The sequence below is a fragment of the Salvia miltiorrhiza genome, chromosome 7, assembly GCF_028751815.1.
Source record: "Salvia miltiorrhiza cultivar Shanhuang (shh) chromosome 7, IMPLAD_Smil_shh, whole genome shotgun sequence".
Lineage (NCBI taxonomy): Eukaryota > Viridiplantae > Streptophyta > Magnoliopsida > Lamiales > Lamiaceae > Salvia > Salvia miltiorrhiza.
The window spans coordinates 10,890,654-10,909,588 of NC_080393.1; the positions used below are offsets into that span (position 1 = coordinate 10,890,654).

Consider the following 18,935-nt stretch of genomic DNA (forward strand, 5'->3'; position numbering starts at 1 on the left):
AGAAGGCATGCTAAATCCACAAATTGTGGGATGCAACGGCCTCCAAAATCAAGGTGGACTTTTTTTTATCACCGCGTGTAAATGTGCCATGTACCTTTGGGCAATTCTTCCATGCCCAATGCATACAGTCAAGACTCCCGAGCATCCTGAAAAATTCATGCCGCGCCTCGTGCATCTGAAGCAATCATTGGACGTCCGCCGATGTAGAACGCCGAAGATACTCGGCACCGTATGCTCGGATGACAGTTGTGCAAAACTTCTTTAGGCATAACTGCCCCGTCGTGTCAGCAACCTTCAGATACTCGTCAAAAGTATCCACATAAACACCGATGGCTAGTTGTCGGATAGCCACCGTGCATTTCTGCAACGGCGTGAGAGGGTCCCGACCAAGTAACCATTTTCACCTTGCACACCATCGACGATGCGCTATAATAGCTCATTCTGCACCCGAAAACGGCGACGAAAAAATATTGGGCCGTACGTCGGATTGTCGTTGAAGTAATCTTAAAGAAGCTGTTGATGGGCAGCCTCACGATCACGATTAACGAACCCTCTATTAAAAATAACATGTCTTTGGGGTTGTGGTTGGGGAGTGAAAAATTGAGCAACAATATTTTACGATTGGACGATGATGTCCATGATTTCCTTCGTCTCCCCGTCGAACGAAGACGAAGTATCATGAAACTACGAAGCCATTTTGTGATAGAAAAACAAAAATGAAGAAGAAATGAAACGGAAAGAGTGAAAGAGATGAAAGAAATGAAAGGGAAAAAGGGGTTTATATAGAAGTGAAAAGGGAATGAAAAATGAAAAATTGAAATTAGCTGTTTATGGCCGTTGGAATTTAAAAAAAATGAAAATCGGCTAAAAATGAAGAAGAAGTGAAAGGGAAAGAGTGAAGAGATGAAAGAAATAAAAGGGAAAGAAGGGTTTATATAGAAGTGAAAAGGAAAAAATCGAAAATAGCAGTTGAATTCAAATATTTTTTTTTAAAAAATAAGGTCTTTCATAAAAGACGGATGAATTAGTCTCAAGTCGCATGAGGCTTACATAGACCGACACATCCGAAAAACGACTCGAGCCCCCACAGATGAGTCGACCGATGTGGATGCTCTAATATCTAATAACCACCCCCTGCTTGTTAAATTACAACATGAAATTCACAATAATTTTTATCCTTTAATGAAACTTTTAATTTGTTAAATTCTTCAAAACTTATATCCCAATTCTCCTCCTCCCTCCTCTGCCTCTCGTTCCACAACCACGATCATCACACCAAATACGCATAAGAGAGAGAAGGCCAACCCCAACACAGGTTCCAATCGGAGTAGATTTGAAAAATATAAATGTTATTTGGCCTTAGCCGAGGGGAGTGAGATTTGTTTTCAATGAGTAACAATAAATCAAGGCTCGGCCTTTGACTTTATCACATGCTGCATATGTTAAACGTTCAGATAAGAGCACCTCCAACGCTGGGTGCGAAGGCCGGATCGAACCCGGCCTATCGCACCCGCCGGCGTTGCTGCACCCGGGTGCAATGGGTGTGGGGCGATGGAACGCACCAACAGCCTGTGGGAGCGAAGGAGGGGGCGTGTTTACACGCGCCCCTTTTCAAACCAAAAAAAAAAGGAAAATTGAAAAAAAAATTAAAAATCGGCAGTAGCCATTTTTTCTATCCGTTGGCTTTTTTTTTTTTTTTTAATTCTTAGCACCTATATATATATATATATCAACAAATACCTCAAACATTCATCATTCTCCTCATTTTCTTCTTCATCTTCTACTTATATTATTTCAACAAATAGCAATGGAAGGCGATTGGAGCAACTATTGGCGTCAACACCCTCAAAATCCATCCCCCGGCGAATCAAATGCTTCCAGGCAAGGATTCTCGCCGTTCACGCAAGAATCGAATGCCTTTCAAGCGGCGGCCACCAATTTGAACCCCCGCTTTGCCGCCGTTGCCGACCCCGAGCCCGACGTGGAGGAGATTGCTTCTATGCCGGCGGCCACCAAACGTAGCAACTATTATCCGCCAGAAACGGTGCTAATTTGCCGACGTGGAGGAGATTGCTTCTATGCCTTTCTTGTATTGCAACTTTAATTCAATCAATGTAGGATTTGAATTTGAATTCAATGAAATTTTAATTTATCAATTATTGTAAATTTAAAATGAAAACTAGAATAAAACTATATCAAAAATAAAATAAAATCCATTGCACCCAAGTGAGTGCAATACCATTGCTGGAGTGGGTGCAATAGAAGTGGGACCACACTTCTATTGCACCCACTATAGGTGCAAGGGTTGTTGATGCTCTAAGATCAGATAAGTTTGCTATATTGTGTTAAATTACTGTTGGTGATTTAATGTAATTTAGAAGACATAACTGCATGAATATTAACTTTAATTTGGAGGAATTTTAGTTTTATTATAAAATTTAAACAAATTGAAACTTCATGTATAGTAGTATGAACAATTTTTAAAGTCATGTATAATTTGAGAAATGACCTAAATAATAATAATAATAATAATAATTAATGCTTAATAATATTTTACTAATCTCAACTCATGAAGCGAGTGCAAAAACAACTCTCAACCAGCTCAATTAAACATGAAATGTTTAATTAAGAAATGGAGTAAGATTGGGTATTGAGAAAAAAGAGAAAGAAAATGGAAAAGGTAAAAGAAAAAAACGAGGTTTCAAAGTAGCGACAAAGCGTTTCTAGTAAAGTCGTGTGTAAGCTCTTCTCTTCACACATGTAAATCTCGAAATTTACAGTTCAACGTCCAGTTACGCAGCTGCAGTTTGATCTAAACTTGGAAAATCCCAAATTGGAATACTCTCGGTGAGTCTCATTTTCTATGCAATTTAGTTTGGTTTTCAGCTTTTCAGATCTTTAATTTGTCACGCAGTTATGCTGTGTGCGTGTGTGTGAAATGGCGGCGTTGGTGATGGATCTGCAGGGGGGTTTATTAGATTCGAGAAATTGTTATTCCGATTAATCACTGTTCCATACAATTACTTAGAAGTTTCAGCTGTTGTGGATTGATTTTATTGTCAGTGTAGAAATTTCATCAGCTGCAAGTGCTTATATGCTCATGCCACCCGTTTATGATTGATTGCCGCAAGAGATTAAAGGTTAAGTTTGTATACGTTGAATTCGTGGAAGAAAATTGGCTGCACCTTGTGTAGTTGTGTAAATTGATTGAAGGGTTTTGTCGACCAATGTGGAATTCCTATGTTTAAGCTGCATCAGGAATTTAGAACACGAACTGTATAAATAAGAGCTACCATTTTAGATTAAAGCTTAGTAATGCAGGCATTTTTTATTATCTATGGATTGGCTGTGTAATAGGTCTGACAACCCTCAAAACCAACTTTTACTCTATGGGTGTGTTTACTTTGGTAGTAAAATTCATTTGAAAAGGATGGATAAGAAAATGTGAGATAATATTATCTTTTTCTCCTTTTTTTTATCATGTGTTTACTTTGTTAGAAATAGATGGATAAACAAATTGAAATGTTGGAATCACACCCTCCCAATAGGATAATATTATCCAACATTTGTGAGAAAAGGAGTGAAAAGGGGCTGCCCGAATAAATTTTCCAACCTGACCGGAGAAAATTATCCATCATACGAAACATGTGAAAATGATGGAAAATATACTTTTTCTAACCTTTTCTATCAAAGTAAACACACCCTATATGAACTTGATAGGTGGTATGAAGCTTCTTACGAGAATATTTTGAAGCCACTATTTCGTTAATTTTGAATTAGATAGGTTGCATCTCATTGTTAATGAACTCGAACTATTTAGTTGCAGTTGTTAATTGATATCAGAGCTTTTTTCCTAGTGACTAGAATTAATGCGATTGCTCCCATGTTTCTCAGAGTTCACATTGATCACATGGCTGCAGCTGGGAGTTCTATGTTGTATTCTCTTTTTCTATTCGTTGCTACTCTTTCACTGCAAGAAATGTTTAGAGCGAAGTTAGCTTCTTCAGAGTTGTTTACTATTCTTGGAGGATTCACAAGCTCTCTCATATTCCTCACACTGCTCACGGTAAGAAAACTTGCTCTATATGGAGTACTATATAATAATGGCAATGGTGATCGAGCAATTAATCTATGTGACTTAGGCCTAGTGTTTTCTTTATATATTCCTAGTATATCTTTTACTCATTTAGATTGTGGTACAGAGTGTGATCAATTAGGTTGAATAAGCTGAATGGAGATTTTAATTTCATGTTCACTACTTTTCTAAACACTTATTAACTTAAAATATTCTTCATTAGTTTGTTGATTTCCCTGATCGACTGTGCCAATCAAGCACTAATTCTGAGTGTGTATATGTTATTTATGTTTCTTGACTGAGATTTATACCTCTGACTTGGATGTTTCATCTCCAGTTCATTGGAAATTATCAGGAAACAATTGGTGTCAAAACAGGATGGGGAGCTGGTGAGTTTCACTTCTCCTTATCTGTAAATGTTTTTATTTTACTTACTTATTTCTAAACTCGAAAGAACTTTTAGTTTAGTTAGATACTTTTTCCTTTCTGTTTGGTAAGAAGTACTGCTTTGGATTTAATGTGGCAAGCAGCAGAATATTTTAGTGCCTAATTGTTACATATGAATACTGTAATAGCTTTAGTAGATCTCTAAGTTGTAGTATTCAAATTTATTAGTTTACTTTCCTCTATATCCCTTTGAAGTCTGATTGTATTATTTTCTGGGTTGAATTTTTGTGGTTCTCACATTTTGTAGCGTGGTAATGAATTGATTTTGTGGAATGGTGTGTGGTATCTTGACATAGATAGCATTGCTAATTGTGATGTTTATTCACTCAGGGTAAAATGATAAATATTGTCTCTGTCATCACTTTGTCAAACTTCATAAATGTTTTTAAACTCATGATGCTTTCCCCTATCGGATTTAAATTATTCGTTGGATGTATTACAACTAACTTCTACTTACATTACATATTGTCTTTTGTGATTCAGTTATTATTGCAGAAGCCGTGGCCCTAATAGCTGCTAGCACTGTTCACCGAGTTTGTATCACAACCTGGTATGGTATTTCTTAACAGGTTGTTCGTCACTACATCAAGGAAGTTGTACCGATATTGAATCTGAAATATCTACTATTGTGCAGCTTTCTCTTTTCTGCGGGACTGTTATACGAGGTCAACAAACTCTCGGGAATGACTGACTCTAAAGCTAAAAGGGTTTGAGTGGAAGGTCACCTTTTCCTCTGATTTCATTGAGTAACCTCATAGTAAGAGGTAAATTGGCTAAAAATTCTCGATGCATAATCTCAATTATAAATTGTAGTATACCTGGTTCTCCAGTTAATCAAATCTTGATAGTTTTTGTGGTATCAGAGTTGGAGTTCCTAACATCTTATACTGGTATATTTTTATGATATATTACTGAATACTTTGTAGGAGCTTACAAATGGTTAAACATCTTTAATGATGTTTTGAACAGCTTATATGGTCTAGCTAAGTATGAGATGATTTCCTTATAAGTTTGTGCATGAATAGTTTCAGGGTATGTGAGAAAATTTGATCTTATCCAGAAAAATTTGGCGTTAATGCAGAATTCATGCCTCAGTTTTATTCTATTTCTCTTGGTTTTGTTAGGATAGGTAGATAAAATGTTTGGAACAATTGTCTCTTTGAAATTAGATTGAATAGTTTATGATAAAACTAAGCCCAAAAATATTACTCCCTCCGTCCACAAAAAATAGTCCATTTTGCTATTTTGGAATGTTCACAAAAATTAGTCTATTTCTATTTTTGGAAAATATTTATCACATGGAAGGCCCTATTCTTCACTCACAAGTCACAATACAATTAATTATCATTATAAAACTACTTTTTAAGTGAGATCATTTCTCCACTCACAATATAATAATTATTTTTATTAAAATTTATGCTGTCCACATTTAGGACTATTTTTGGTGGACGGAGGGAGTATAATTTTCTCATCTAATAAATTAATTTGTCGTTTTTGCTCACTCGTATTCTTTACCTTATACTTTTTTTTGAGGAATTCTTTACTTTATGCTTGTGATGTGATTACATTTCCAATTGCCCATCCCCAAACTAAAAGAGTTGCATCTTTTGATTTTTAAACTATCATTTTAAAGAGCTTTATGGAATTAGAGCAATAAAATATGTTATTCTGTCACATTAAAGAAATATACTTTCAAGTTCTGAATAGTTGAACTACTAGGCCCAGTTTTTATTTTTAAACTGATAAAACCTTAGGCCCGTCTTGACATAACTTTTATTTCTAGAGGGCTTTCTGCTTTGGCAGCAATTCAGAGGATTTTTTAAGTAATTGTTGTCGAGGCACGAACGAGCAAGCGGCAACATATGCATAGCATAATCAAATTGGATTTCACTATAATCATAAGTATCAAAAAACGTACTATTCCCTCCTGTATTTAATTATAAACGCAAGAGAATATTAACAATTTATTACTTCATCCGTCTCCGTCTCCGTCTCCGTCTCATATGAGTGTTTATTTTTTATTTTATTTTTACCATTATAGTGCGTCTGATAAGAGTGTACTTTTTAGTTTTGTATACTATTTTACCACAAATTTCTTATTTTTTACAATTACTATATAAATTTGTTTACAATTTTACTATACATTGCCTATCACAATTTTTCTTATTATCATAATATTTATAAAAAAAAAATCATCTCACAAATTATTTATTGATTATCTAATAAATTAATTTGACGGATTTCTTTTTACACTTAATAATATATTTTTAAGAGGGAAATCTTATTATAGCCCTCTTTCATAAAAACATAAGTTTGATAGCCCCAGTTTATAATAGATAAGTTATATAACCATTTTAAATTTAAAAGACCATAATACCCTTTGTCTTTTTTGTACTCGATGCTATACACGATAGTGCCATCGAGTACACCATCGAGTACTCGATAGTGCCATCGTGTAGACCATCGAATACTTCGATTACTCGATAGTATTATAGAAAAACTTCATTTTTTTTCATTACTCGATAGTATTATAGAAAAACTTCATTTTTTTTCATTACTCGATGGGTCCAAATAGTTATATCAGACAAGAACTGAAAATAGTCATATTAACACCACAAACAATTTAGAGAGGGAAGAAATAAGAATGAGAAAAATTTCAAAGACTAGAGATTGAGTTTATTTCATGTTAAAAATTAGAAAATAAATTATATTTTTATATTTTTAATTAATATATGTAAAATGACAAAAATATTCCTAGAATTTTTGAAAAATCCCAGGGGTTCCAGTGACCCCACTGCCCCCTCTGGCTCTGCCCCCGAATTTAATACTCCCTCCGTCCCGCCCAAGATGCTACATATTCCTTTTCGGGTTGTCCCAACGAAGATGCTACATTTCTATATTTGGCAAAAATAAGGAATTTTAAACACTTAATTAACACTAATTAAGTATTTCTTTATTACCTCTCTCTCCTACTTTATCACTTTATTACATTCTCTTTCTTACTTTATCACTTTATTACTCCCTCCGTCCGCCAAAAGTGGACCACTTTGGTTGGGCACGAGATTTAATAAAATTTGTGATAATTTTAATGTAGTGGAGAAAGGGTCCCACCACTTTATGAGATGTGTGGTTGAGATTGAATTTGAGGTGGTTTTTTTGTAAATAAAGAGTGTTTGTAAGGATAAAAGATTAAAGTGGATGGTGGGACCATTTCTATAAAAGGAAAGTGGTATACTCTTTGCGGACGCCCGATATAGTAAAAATGGTCCACTTTTGGCGGACGGAGGGAGTACTTTCTATTTCCTACTTTATCACTTTATTATTACACTTAAAACATTAATCTACAACTCCTTAAATCTCGTGCCAAAAAGTAAATGTAGCGTCTTGGCCGGAACGGATGGAGTATATTGGTATCGATTATCAATATAAATGTTTTTTATTTTGAAAAGTCGAAATTGCAACAATTTAACCCTACTTGTATTTGTATGTGATATCGTTTCACTGTAACACACTAACACATGTCAAAATTCGAATCAATTTACCCTTTCTGTATCATATGGTCTCATTGTAGCATATGTTCATGTCCATTAATATATGTATATATATGTATAATCATACAAATATTAATAAAATTATAAATATATAATTTAAATATTAGTATAAATTTGTATTCGGAATTCTGATCCTTTTCACGAAGATACTGTTTTACATTATTTTTTGTGCAATTTTATACTTTATTCTCTTCGTCTTCAAATAATTTTTGAGGTGGTCTTCTGTACACTTGGGTGTACCATACACCAGGATTGTATCTGATCCGGATCCTAACCCAGTTGGACTATCCTGACCCATTTTTTCTTGAAATGACATTAACACTAACACGATATTGGAATAACACTAACAATATTTTGTTTTACAAATGACACTATTTTGAAAATAACACCAACACTATTTTGTTTTACAAATGACACTAACACTACGTGTAAAATGACACTAACACTATTGAAATAATATTAACTACATGTAAATGACACTAACACTATAACGAAATGACACTAACACTTGACATTCGGGTGAGATAGTCCAATTAGATTAGATCCGGGTTAAGATTCGGATCGGGTACAATTCGGGTGTATCTTGGTGTACATGAGATTTTGTGATAATTTTTTAAGAGAGAGATGACACATATTTTAAGACGAAAATATGAAAAAAATTAAAAGTAAGAGTAAATGTGATACTAGTTTTTTTTAAAATTATATATATCCTGAATAAGTAATATACCGCATAATTTTGAGTAGATACATTAAATCCACTGGTCCTTTAATTACAAATCCAATATCCCTTCCGTAGGAAAATGCAATGAATAAAAAATATTAGAGGTGAAGAAAAATACAAAAAATGGTACTCCATAACCGTGTCAAAAATACGAAGTCCGGACCGCCCCCTCTGGCCGCTGGCCCACCGCCACCTCGACGTTCCACCTACTCTCTCTGAATCTTCCTGGCTGGGAATCCTTGCCTCCACCGACAACGCGTCTCAAGGAGAGAATTTAGGAATTCATTCCCTCTCAAAATATCATTGCATCCTTTCTCCATCATCTTCAATCTATCTATCAATCCCTTCTTCTATAATTTCTTCATTTCTTTTGCTGCCTTCAAATCCCTTTTTTCCCCCCTTCTGGTCCAGACATCACAAACATCCCCTCAATTCGTTCATCGCAGCTGAATTTCGATACAATTTTGGAAAATAATGGACGAATTCGGGGTTTTGGTTGAGAGCATCGGCTTCAGAGCGCAGGGCAAATCAGCGCCCATGGCTAAATTGAAGCCAAAACCTAAATCACAATTCACAGCTAATAGCCATACCCCCGATGCAACGTCGTCGGTTGGCGATCCTTATTCGCTACCTGTTGATCAGCTCGACGGGATATTCAGGTCCAATGTTAGCACCGGGAGAACTCCGCAATCCCAAAATCTACTTGTTGATGACGATATTTTCGGTGGTAGTGTTTCGAGTTCGCAACAATTTGGGGGAGTTGATTTGGAAACTGTGCTTTCTGGCTCGAAAGCTCGGAATAATTACAGCAGTAGTTCAAAGAGTCCTATAGGTTTATCTGCTTATGATGATTTCTCGGGGTATAAGCCGAAGCCTGTAGGTAATGTTGATGATCTGTTAGGGAATTTAGGGCTGAATTCGAACGTGAAGCTGGAGAAAAAGGGGTCTGGATTGGATGATTTGATGTCGACATTCGGAGGAGAGAGCGCTACAAACACTAGGTACGGAATATACTTGAATTTTGTGAATAGTGTTTAGTCAATTGTTGATTGATTAAACTTCTGGTCTATGTGGAATTCAGTTAATGTCGTAAATGGTCTAAAATTAGTGGATAATTATGCATAGATGTTTTACTACAGTTGTAAATGACTGAGGCTATAGTGGGAGCTTGTTTGGAGTTGTAATAACTTCGCTTTGAATCATCCTCTAATCTAATGTTGTATTCTGAGCTATGTGTTCTGGGTTTTAAGGGATGGTTGTAACTTGTAATTAATTGATGGAATGGCATTGAGTGATGTTAGTCTGAGACTCTGAGTTCGTATTGTGCTTTTTCTTTCTTTATTTTTGTTGCTGTTTTATATTTTAAAGTTTATCTTATGTGGTAGTATTATCTTTAACAGAGTATTCTCGGAGACAAAATCCTTTCCAGCTTCAAATGTCCGTCCATCTAATTCGAGCTCAACTTTGATTGATGACCCTTTCTTAGTCTTTGAATCATCTGCCTCCTGGCCATTTGATGGGCCGTCTAACCAAGACAGAGGAAAAGGTTCAGTTCAATCACCGATTGATGATGACTTTGATGATTTCATTAGCGGTGGGACTAAATCAAAAGTTGATGCAATAAGTACAACAGCTAGCTACAAACCAATGTCAGGTGCAAGTTTGAAGGGGTTTGGGAATGCCAATTATGTGGACGATATTTTTGGTGGCGGTGACCCTGTGCAGCAAAATAATGCCTCAAGACCAAGCTCTATGGCTCAGGTGGATTCTAACTTCATCTTATGTCTGCTGAATATTGAAACTATGATTGGGTAAAGTTTTTATTGATTCTGTATTTTCCATTTAGAATTCCCTCTTTGATGACTCTTTCCATCAAGAGAAGAAGCTTGAAGTGAAGCGAGCTCCGTCACAGCCCAATGTCAACACAAAAAAGACCTTTACAAATACTGGCAACGATTATACTTCACTTTTTGGAGGTACTCATCCATGCAATGCAATCTTTTAGAATGGATCTCCTTATATTTGAGGTGCACTTTATACACACAATCGTTGAAAGAGTGACCACATGTCTGGGTACTAAGACTTGATACATAAGACATTAAAATTTATGTTAGTTATGACTCACATTTTATTTACATTTTCATCGTTTATGGCTACTGTTGAATCATTGGGAATCAATATAAACTAACTCACTTTATTTAGCATATCTTTACCAAAATATTCTGTCAAATAAGGTCTATGTCGTGTGTGTCTTCACTTGTTACATCCCTGTTCGGCCACTCACAGATATTACGACTTCATCTGGGGAGTTTTACGAAATTGATGGAGAACCTGAAGAAAGACGAAGAGCTAGGCTAAATCGTCATATGAGGACAAATGAACGCATGGTATGTTTATTGAGATCTAGGCTCGTACTACATTGTGTAAATTTTCTCTTTATTGTTTTGTAAAATACAGAAGCTACCATGCATAGAAATTTATAACATGGACTCATGTGTACATCTGAAATGGAAGAGGAAACAAGAAAAACATCATTTGTTATGCTTGAAGCCTTGAAGAAAAGTTTCCCTTGATAATTGAGACTTCCTGACAATGTGCTAGATTTGTGTCATTTTAGTTTCATCCAGTTCATCGTGTGACTCACTCACCTTTTTTTTTTTTTTTGATCGGGCAAAGTCATGTTAGATGTTAGTAATTAGTTTCCCATCCACTCCAAGAACCACCTTATCTCTCCATTCACCAAAATCCACCTTATATCTCCAATCTCCAATATGCTCCCAAGAGGGATCGAACCCGGGTCACTTCACTTTAGTGAGGACCCGGTGGCCAGTGGGCTAAGCCCCATGGTTGTGACTCACTCACCTGACTCATAATATTACTCCCTCCGTCCACGCTTGCCTTATTTGGCATTCACAAAGAGTATACTACATTTCTTTTTTTGGATGTGACCCCACACTCTCTCCTTATATTTCAACCTTACAAACACCCCTTATTTGCCAAAAAATCACCCCTGACCCACATTCAATTAAACCACAACCACTTACTTATACATGGTGGGGCCCTTTATCCACTAAACACCCACCACCAACTATTTTATTAAAACTTGTGTCAAACTCAATGTTGTATAATGTATACTCTTTGTGGAAGAATGGAATAATATCAATGGAATATAGCCTGCCCTTGTACCATTTCTTCACTTTCTTCTGCCAAGAGTTCTTTGAGCAGACCAAGTTTTGCATTTACAGATTATAGTTAGGATTTATGAATTTGTCTTCTTTTAACCCCTCATACAGTACTTGATGAGATGTCCATAATGTACACAATTAGGAGCTACATGAACTCTATGTTCTCAATTAAAAGTATGATTCTTATATTTCTTGGGTGTGTAAGTATTTGTATACATTGAATTTATAGTTTCGTTTGTTTCTGTTTGCAGGCAGAAGCACTTGCTGAAAAGAATCAGCGTGATCTTGAGATTCAGTTTGAACAGGAAGAGAAACGTGTAAGACGATTCAACTTAGTACTTAGTTAACAATGATTTATGATGGTTCACTCGCATTGAAGTACCTTACTTATGGCCAAGTTGTAGGGGTTGACATTGTCATATAATACTCCCTCCGTCCCATTGATGATGGCTCATTACTTTTGGGCACGGGTATTAAGAAGAAGAGTGATTTAAGGATAAAAGTGATAAAAAGTGGTGGAGCCCACAACTTTTTGTGAGAGAAGGTGGTTTCTTTTTATGGAACAGGCCATTATCAATGGGACAGATTAAAAAGGAGAGTGAGCCATTATCAATGTGACGGAGGGAGTATCTCATTCCAGTAAAGGTGGTAGAACTTATTGGGAGAGACTTGGGCCATTTTGTATTAAAATTGGGTTCTAATACTAGAAAGTTGCAAGTTAGGGAACTGGGTTATCTTTTGTACATTTCTGGGTCCTGACATGATTTTGGCTGACTGAAATACGTAATTCTGTAAGAATGAAAAAGATCAGGGTTCCTCTGCTCACCCACAAACTGAAATTACATTTACATATTTATATGAAATCTGAGAACTAGGACAATACAACACTATCTTAGCTTTGAAATTTTGGAGCCTTGCTCCTAATCTGAAACTCTTTATTTCAGAGGATTGCAGAGGTATTGGAGTATGACATAAAGCGTTGGTCTGCTGGAAAAGAAGGCAATATACGTGCATTGTTGTCATCACTAGAGCAGGTAAATTTCTGTAGTAGTATAAGGTTTTCTGCCCCTTTTTTTTATGTTGATAACTGCTAGGTCTGCAATATATAAACCAATCTCATCAGCTTTTCAAATATGTGTTATCATACTATAAATGCCTGCATTGCCTTTGGTTGCTGCTCAAAAACCATTTCAAGGCAATTATTGCCCTGTCACGTGAATTTGAGATTTGGCTTGAATACTTAACTGTTGAAGTGCGTCCATCTGCAACATTCGTTCTCACGGCTATATTTTACTTAAGGGAACAAACCAAATAAGGTTAGTCATTGGGATAAGGAGTGCATTTTCTCCTCTTGATGATGCATGGTGTGATGCACTATCTTCAAGATTATGGTCGATGTGTTCCAGCTAGTTGTTAATAGATAATGGATTAGACCTGCTGAGCTTCTCAATTTTTATTTATTACCCTACCAGATCATAGCTTTTTTGTCCATCAATTATCTTATATGGAATATCTTGCAGATTTTGTGGCACGAGTGTGGCTGGCGTCCAGTCTCTTTGACAGATATGATTACTTCCAATTCAGTGAAAAAGGTCTACAAGAAGGCGACTCTATACATCCATCCAGACAAAGTTCAACAAAAAGGAGCGACTCTCCAACAAAAATATATTGCTGAGAAGGTTTTCGATATTCTAAAGGTATTCCTCACGTGCATGATGTTCGTGCAGTGCTTATTTTTTCTGAAAAACACATAAATCGTTAAGTCAGATGATTAGGGCTATAAAAATATTCTCTCATTTTACATCACGGGAAGTCATCTAGCTCATGGAATTTTGTGTTTCAATAGGAAGCTTGGAACAAATTTTGTGCAGAGGAACTGCGATAATTTCATAACGACAAACATTTCCACTTGATCTAACGTACAAAGCTGCTTTTGTCGAGCGGGGAGAGATCAGATAGCTGTATTTTGTCTAAAAAAAATCGTAAAGATGCTTGGTGAAATTAATAATCCATAATTCAAGAGGATGCATGGTTGTATCATTTTCCATTTGTGATGGTATTGTACTCGTTTTAAAATGAAATGTTGTGCAGTAATTTGCTTCATTGTTTAATTCTTTGTAAAAATTTATCATGCAGTATCTGAATTTCATTATGCCAGGATAATTCATCGTTATGTAATTATTTTATTAAAGAATGATGTTAAAATTTTAATTTAATCATTGTCTTTTTTATCATTGTTTGGTAACTGCTTATTAAACTAAGCAAATTATGTAGGTTGGCGTACAATAATAAAATAATGCAAAGAAAACTCTATTTGTGTTTTTCTGCACAAATTAAACTCAAATACTCTATTAATATAGAATTTCTTCTCAACGACGGAGAATTCAACTTGACTAGGAAAAAAAAGGTTGGAAACCATAAATAAGGTTTGACTAAATTTAATTAGTCGTAATACTTTTCAACATTTTGTATAAAATATCTACTCAGTTTACTACATGCACTGATCTAAACAACTATTAAAGCAAATCCCACTTTCACAATTGGTTCTAAGAAATTAAAGAATAATAATTAAGATGAATCTAGAAAAAGAAGTTTCTGTACGCTGAAGTTTTAGGCTTCTTGCGTTTCCTTTTGTTGTTCTTTTCTTTCTTTTGACGAGCTCACTCTCGAGCCTCGGGCACTTTGCGTCATTGTGTTTTCACTGGTTTTTCTTTTTTTCTTTTTAATAAAACTTCAATTTAATAATGAATCTAGAAAAAGATACTCCTAAGTCCTACATACCTTTTACGCCATAGAATGAAGAATCTGCATGTCGGCTCTTGGATGGATCCGGTTACAAATTAATTAATTAATGATTAATAATGAATTGATGAGGATTGAGGAATAATAATCAGATATCCAAGTGTCACTACTTGATAAAAGAAATGAAAAGACAAAAATTTTAGTGAGAGTTTATTTATTTATTCATTTATGATTACGATTGTCCGAATTCGGATGAACTTTCCTAGAAAGAGACGTCGATTATTCATGAACCTAAATGATATTTACAAACTCCCACCACCACCGCCGCCACTATTACCATTTAATTAGGTTGATATATTCAAAAGTAATCGACTGTTAACCATAAAACGTACAAGATAAACTAAATTCTTTATCTGAAATTGATTTCATGAGTTATAACTTCGAGCAAAATTATTCTTGTTTTTACCCCATCTCAGAAAAAGAGTGAAATTGAAACCTACCTGATTACTTGATATATGACAAATAATATAGTGTAACAAAGACGTATATGACAAGTAACAATACATGTATATGAAAAATTAATGTAAGCCACCACCTAGAATTCTCCATTTTAAAGTGTTTTGAAAAATTGGACTCTCTCCATATCCATCCATTTCTTGCATTGTGGTGGGAGCATATGCCCACTCTTTTGCATTGATGTGGATGCATGGTCAAACAAATTGTAAAACCACTAATGAGCACTACTATTTTTGGTTCAAAGAAAAGAGTGCACCTCAATGGCCTTTCTTTGTTGTTGGAATATTACTATCTTATATATATGTGTTAATATTTAATCTTCAAAACATCCCATGCAATTGTAGTATTTCAGTTCAGGCGTTTGCTCGCATAGCCTACTTTCTAATTGATTTTATATTTGTCAATTATACATGCGCATTATAAATGACATTTTGACAATGACCATATAAAGATTTGTTTGACCTAATTGCATACACAACACAAACACAAACACACATCACATGCATGTATAATTTGGAAGGATTGGACATAAAGCTGTTGGTTCCTACTTAGTAGTCCTTGTTTCTTTGTTTTCCATCAGTAGTAGTGTGTTGGGGAAAAGCACACTTTTCATGGTGATTGTGAAGGTTCAAGCTTGTGTGATATTCACATCCATCAATGAGCAATCTAGAATGTTCCATCACTTGTAACTAGAAATCTTGTGATCATTGAATTTCCTAGGCATTGTTGGAGATATAAAGTTACTCCTAGGAAAAGTGGGAATAAAAAATGGAGATGATTGTTGATTGGATCACCATACATTTTTAAGATACAAGGCCAAAACTAACCATTTATTTTTGTTGAATTCAATATAATGACTTTATAATTTCGGACCTTGAACCTTTTTTTTAAAAAATTGAATGATGAGCTGTCTTCACGGTGACATGATGTTATGCAGTTTTTATGTTCATCCTTTGGACTTAATGAAATATTGTTGATAATATCTTTAACATTCAAGATTCACTATATTAGCAATCCATAACTATCATGCCCACTCACCATAGCTAGTCTTTTTTGCTAGTATTCTTAGCTCTCAATTCTTGATAATACTATCTCTCTAGTTGTTAATTTCATATTAAGAAAGGACAAACAGAGGAAGAAATCTTGTGCCAACCTAATAAGTTGATCTTTAGCATATAACAAGAAACCCCATGTAGAAAATGAGGTATTTTCGAGGAATTTCATTGAATAATAACACTATAATAGATGAAATTACACTGCAAAAATATTACATATGTATGGACCATTTCGCCCCTTGTGAAGCTAAAACAACCCTTTGGGTTCTTCCCTTTATGAAAACAAAGTAATTGAGATGAACAATCATGATCATCAATAGCTAGTCTTGAAAGGCTTGTAAACCTTGAGATCAGAAACAACTCCAGCAAATGAGCCAGCAGCTGCAGCAATAGATATGACCAAACAAGCAGCACTCAATATCTGCAAACTGATCCACCTTGAGCTCCATTTGGGGATCTTGTGACTGCTAATATACATCTCGACCGGGAAGTAGACCGTGAGAGGCCAGAAGCCGAAGGCCCCAAGAATCCCCACGACATCATTGAAGAAGGGCATGAGCATGGAGATCACGGTTGTGGTGACCACAAACACACTCCTCCACACAAGCCTGAAGAGGTTGAGCTTGTAAGGGCTGCTGAGGCCCGGGATGGGGACCAAGATCTCCTTGTTTATGAGGGTAAATGCGCTCTCAGGGATGTATTCTTGTGCGACTTTCTCAAGGAAGGCGAAGAGGGGTTGGCAGTAGACCTGGTATGCACCAATGAGGTGGATGACTATGGCTGCATTGGCTATGTCTAGGAGCCAGTAAGGGTTGTAGAATCCGAAGCCGGTTAGGAGGTTTCCCGGGGACATGTCCCCGAAGGCTGCATAGCCGAAGCAGCCGCAGAGCATGTAGAAGATGGTTGTGACAGCCACACTTATGAAGGTGGCCTTCTTCATTGTCTTGTATTCTGATGGTGGGGACTTGATTGTGTCCTGTCATTAATTTTATGTTATAAGATTTATTTATGTATTGTAATGTAATAAATTTGATTGATGATGTTCAAGAATTGTACCTGAATTTCAATGAGAATGAGTGAGTAAGAATAGGCAAAAGCTATTGCTCCAAGTGCTTGGAAGCTTCTCCAAATTTTCTCCATTTCAGTCACTGCACCAATGCTTACTCCTGTGAGGCTTCCTCTGATTTGGCCATTTTCTAGAGTGACAAAAAACAACACATAAAAACTCATATTCAACTCAAGAATCAAGAATTCAAGCTAGAAATGTGAGTGCTATACTCATACCTGCAACTTTGGAAATCCCAAGGCCTAAACCAATGATGGAGTAAGTGAAAGACATGACTGCAGCAACGATTGAGAGCCACCAAATCTCATCAAAATTTGGGATTTGTGAGAGGATCACTTGCACCACACCAAATGCAATCATGTAAGGATTGCTCGAGACTTTGCAAGAATCTTGATGCCCTTTTGTGTGGAAGCAATTCGATCTCTCAATAGCCCTGTTCCATACATATTAAACATCAACACAACGTTCAAACATAATAATCAAACACACACAATTAGAAAGAAAAAAAAAACTCACATCATGCTTATAGATGCTGCAATGGTATAGCCAATCGCAGTCCCAAAAAGATTCAAGTACTGAACTGCCCCACACAGTTTAACGTGCACCCCACCTGAAATTCAACACAAACACAATTACTTCCAAATTCACATTTCCCACAACAAACAAACATTTCAACAACACAAACCTAGATTGGCCCTAACAGCATCCATGTAAGTATAGTTCCTCTTGCCGGTGTCGGGGTCGCCGGAGCGGTAGCACGACGCCAGAAGGGTAGAAGTGTAATATGTCACAAATGAGAACAAGAAGAGCATGGTCGGACCAGCAATCCATCCCAATTGAGCAGTTGCCCAAGCTAGTGACAAAACTCCTGACCCGATCACGGCGGTTATGATGTGTGAACTTGCCGTTAAAACGGTTCCTATACATCAAAATTCAATCTTTTTTATCAGGAAAAACACAAATGAGAGCATAAAAATTCAATCTTTTTATCAGGGAAATGACAAATGAGAGCATAAAAATTCAATTTTTTTTTTCTTTTTACCAGTTCGTTTGAGGCGGCCGTCGTCGTCGTAGCACTTGGAGGCGCCGCCGTGAGGCACATTGATTGAGATGTCGAAGACTTGTTTGTTGGGGTGCCATGAATCAGCCATTTTTGTGTGATTGGAAACTGCAAGAAAAAAGATGGGATTTTTGCGTGGATTATGAAGTGCAGTTTTGAGTTTAGTGCATGGGAGTAGTGAAGACAAAGTTTTTTTTTTTTTTTTTGGAGGAAAAGTAGTGAAGACAAAGTTGGGACAGTTTTCCGAGGTTTATGTATGGAATTGAATAAAATCTCTCTCTATAATTGAGGTTGAGGTTGAGGTTGTTGATGAATCTGTGATGGTGTGGCAGCCTATTTATAACACCATGTTGGAGAAAAGAGGTTGAAAAATAGGCCAAACGGCACATGATAAAAATGACGGCAGCACTGCAGAGACGCGGGCGCCTACACGGTATTGGGTTCGAGTTCTTTTTCCTTTTTCTTTACTATTGCATTTATGAATTATGATGAGGGAATTTTGATTCTTTAAAAATTG

The 18,935-nt window shown here is 36.0% G+C and overlaps 3 protein-coding genes across 5 annotated transcripts; 2 read left to right on the forward strand and 1 right to left on the reverse strand.

Annotated features, from left to right (window-relative positions):
• Window positions 1-2,641: 2,641 nt before the first annotated feature.
• On the forward strand, window positions 2,642-5,495 carry LOC130992686 (uncharacterized). The gene is made up of 5 exons (XM_057917437.1): window positions 2,642-2,847; window positions 3,895-4,066; window positions 4,413-4,464; window positions 5,006-5,072; window positions 5,157-5,495. Exons 2-5 carry the CDS (start codon window positions 3,911-3,913, stop codon window positions 5,233-5,235), a joined length of 354 nt encoding a protein of 117 aa, XP_057773420.1. The 5' UTR covers window positions 2,642-2,847; window positions 3,895-3,910; the 3' UTR covers window positions 5,236-5,495.
• Window positions 5,496-8,765: 3,270 nt separating this feature from the next.
• On the forward strand, window positions 8,766-14,213 carry LOC130992596 (uncharacterized). 3 transcript variants are annotated; one of them, XM_057917297.1, is made up of 8 exons: window positions 8,766-9,795; window positions 10,180-10,555; window positions 10,641-10,770; window positions 11,081-11,181; window positions 12,231-12,296; window positions 12,924-13,013; window positions 13,500-13,676; window positions 13,826-14,213. In XM_057917297.1, the coding sequence occupies exons 1-8, from the start codon at window positions 9,269-9,271 to the stop codon at window positions 13,862-13,864; spliced, it is 1,506 nt and encodes a 501-aa protein (XP_057773280.1). In that variant the 5' UTR covers window positions 8,766-9,268; the 3' UTR covers window positions 13,865-14,213. The 3 variants fall into 3 exon arrangements, with proteins under 3 accessions (XP_057773280.1, XP_057773281.1, XP_057773279.1); XM_057917298.1 differs by having other exon boundaries at window positions 10,195-10,555; XM_057917296.1 differs by having other exon boundaries at window positions 10,195-10,555; window positions 13,500-14,213.
• Window positions 14,214-16,413: 2,200 nt separating this feature from the next.
• Window positions 16,414-18,730, reverse strand: LOC130992602 (amino acid permease 3-like). The gene is made up of 6 exons (XM_057917305.1): window positions 18,401-18,730; window positions 18,044-18,277; window positions 17,875-17,968; window positions 17,577-17,791; window positions 17,349-17,488; window positions 16,414-17,268 (listed from the first exon to the last, which is right to left on the reverse strand). Exons 1-6 carry the CDS (start codon window positions 18,507-18,509, stop codon window positions 16,606-16,608), a joined length of 1,455 nt encoding a protein of 484 aa, XP_057773288.1. The 5' UTR covers window positions 18,510-18,730; the 3' UTR covers window positions 16,414-16,605.
• Window positions 18,731-18,935: the final 205 nt, after the last annotated feature.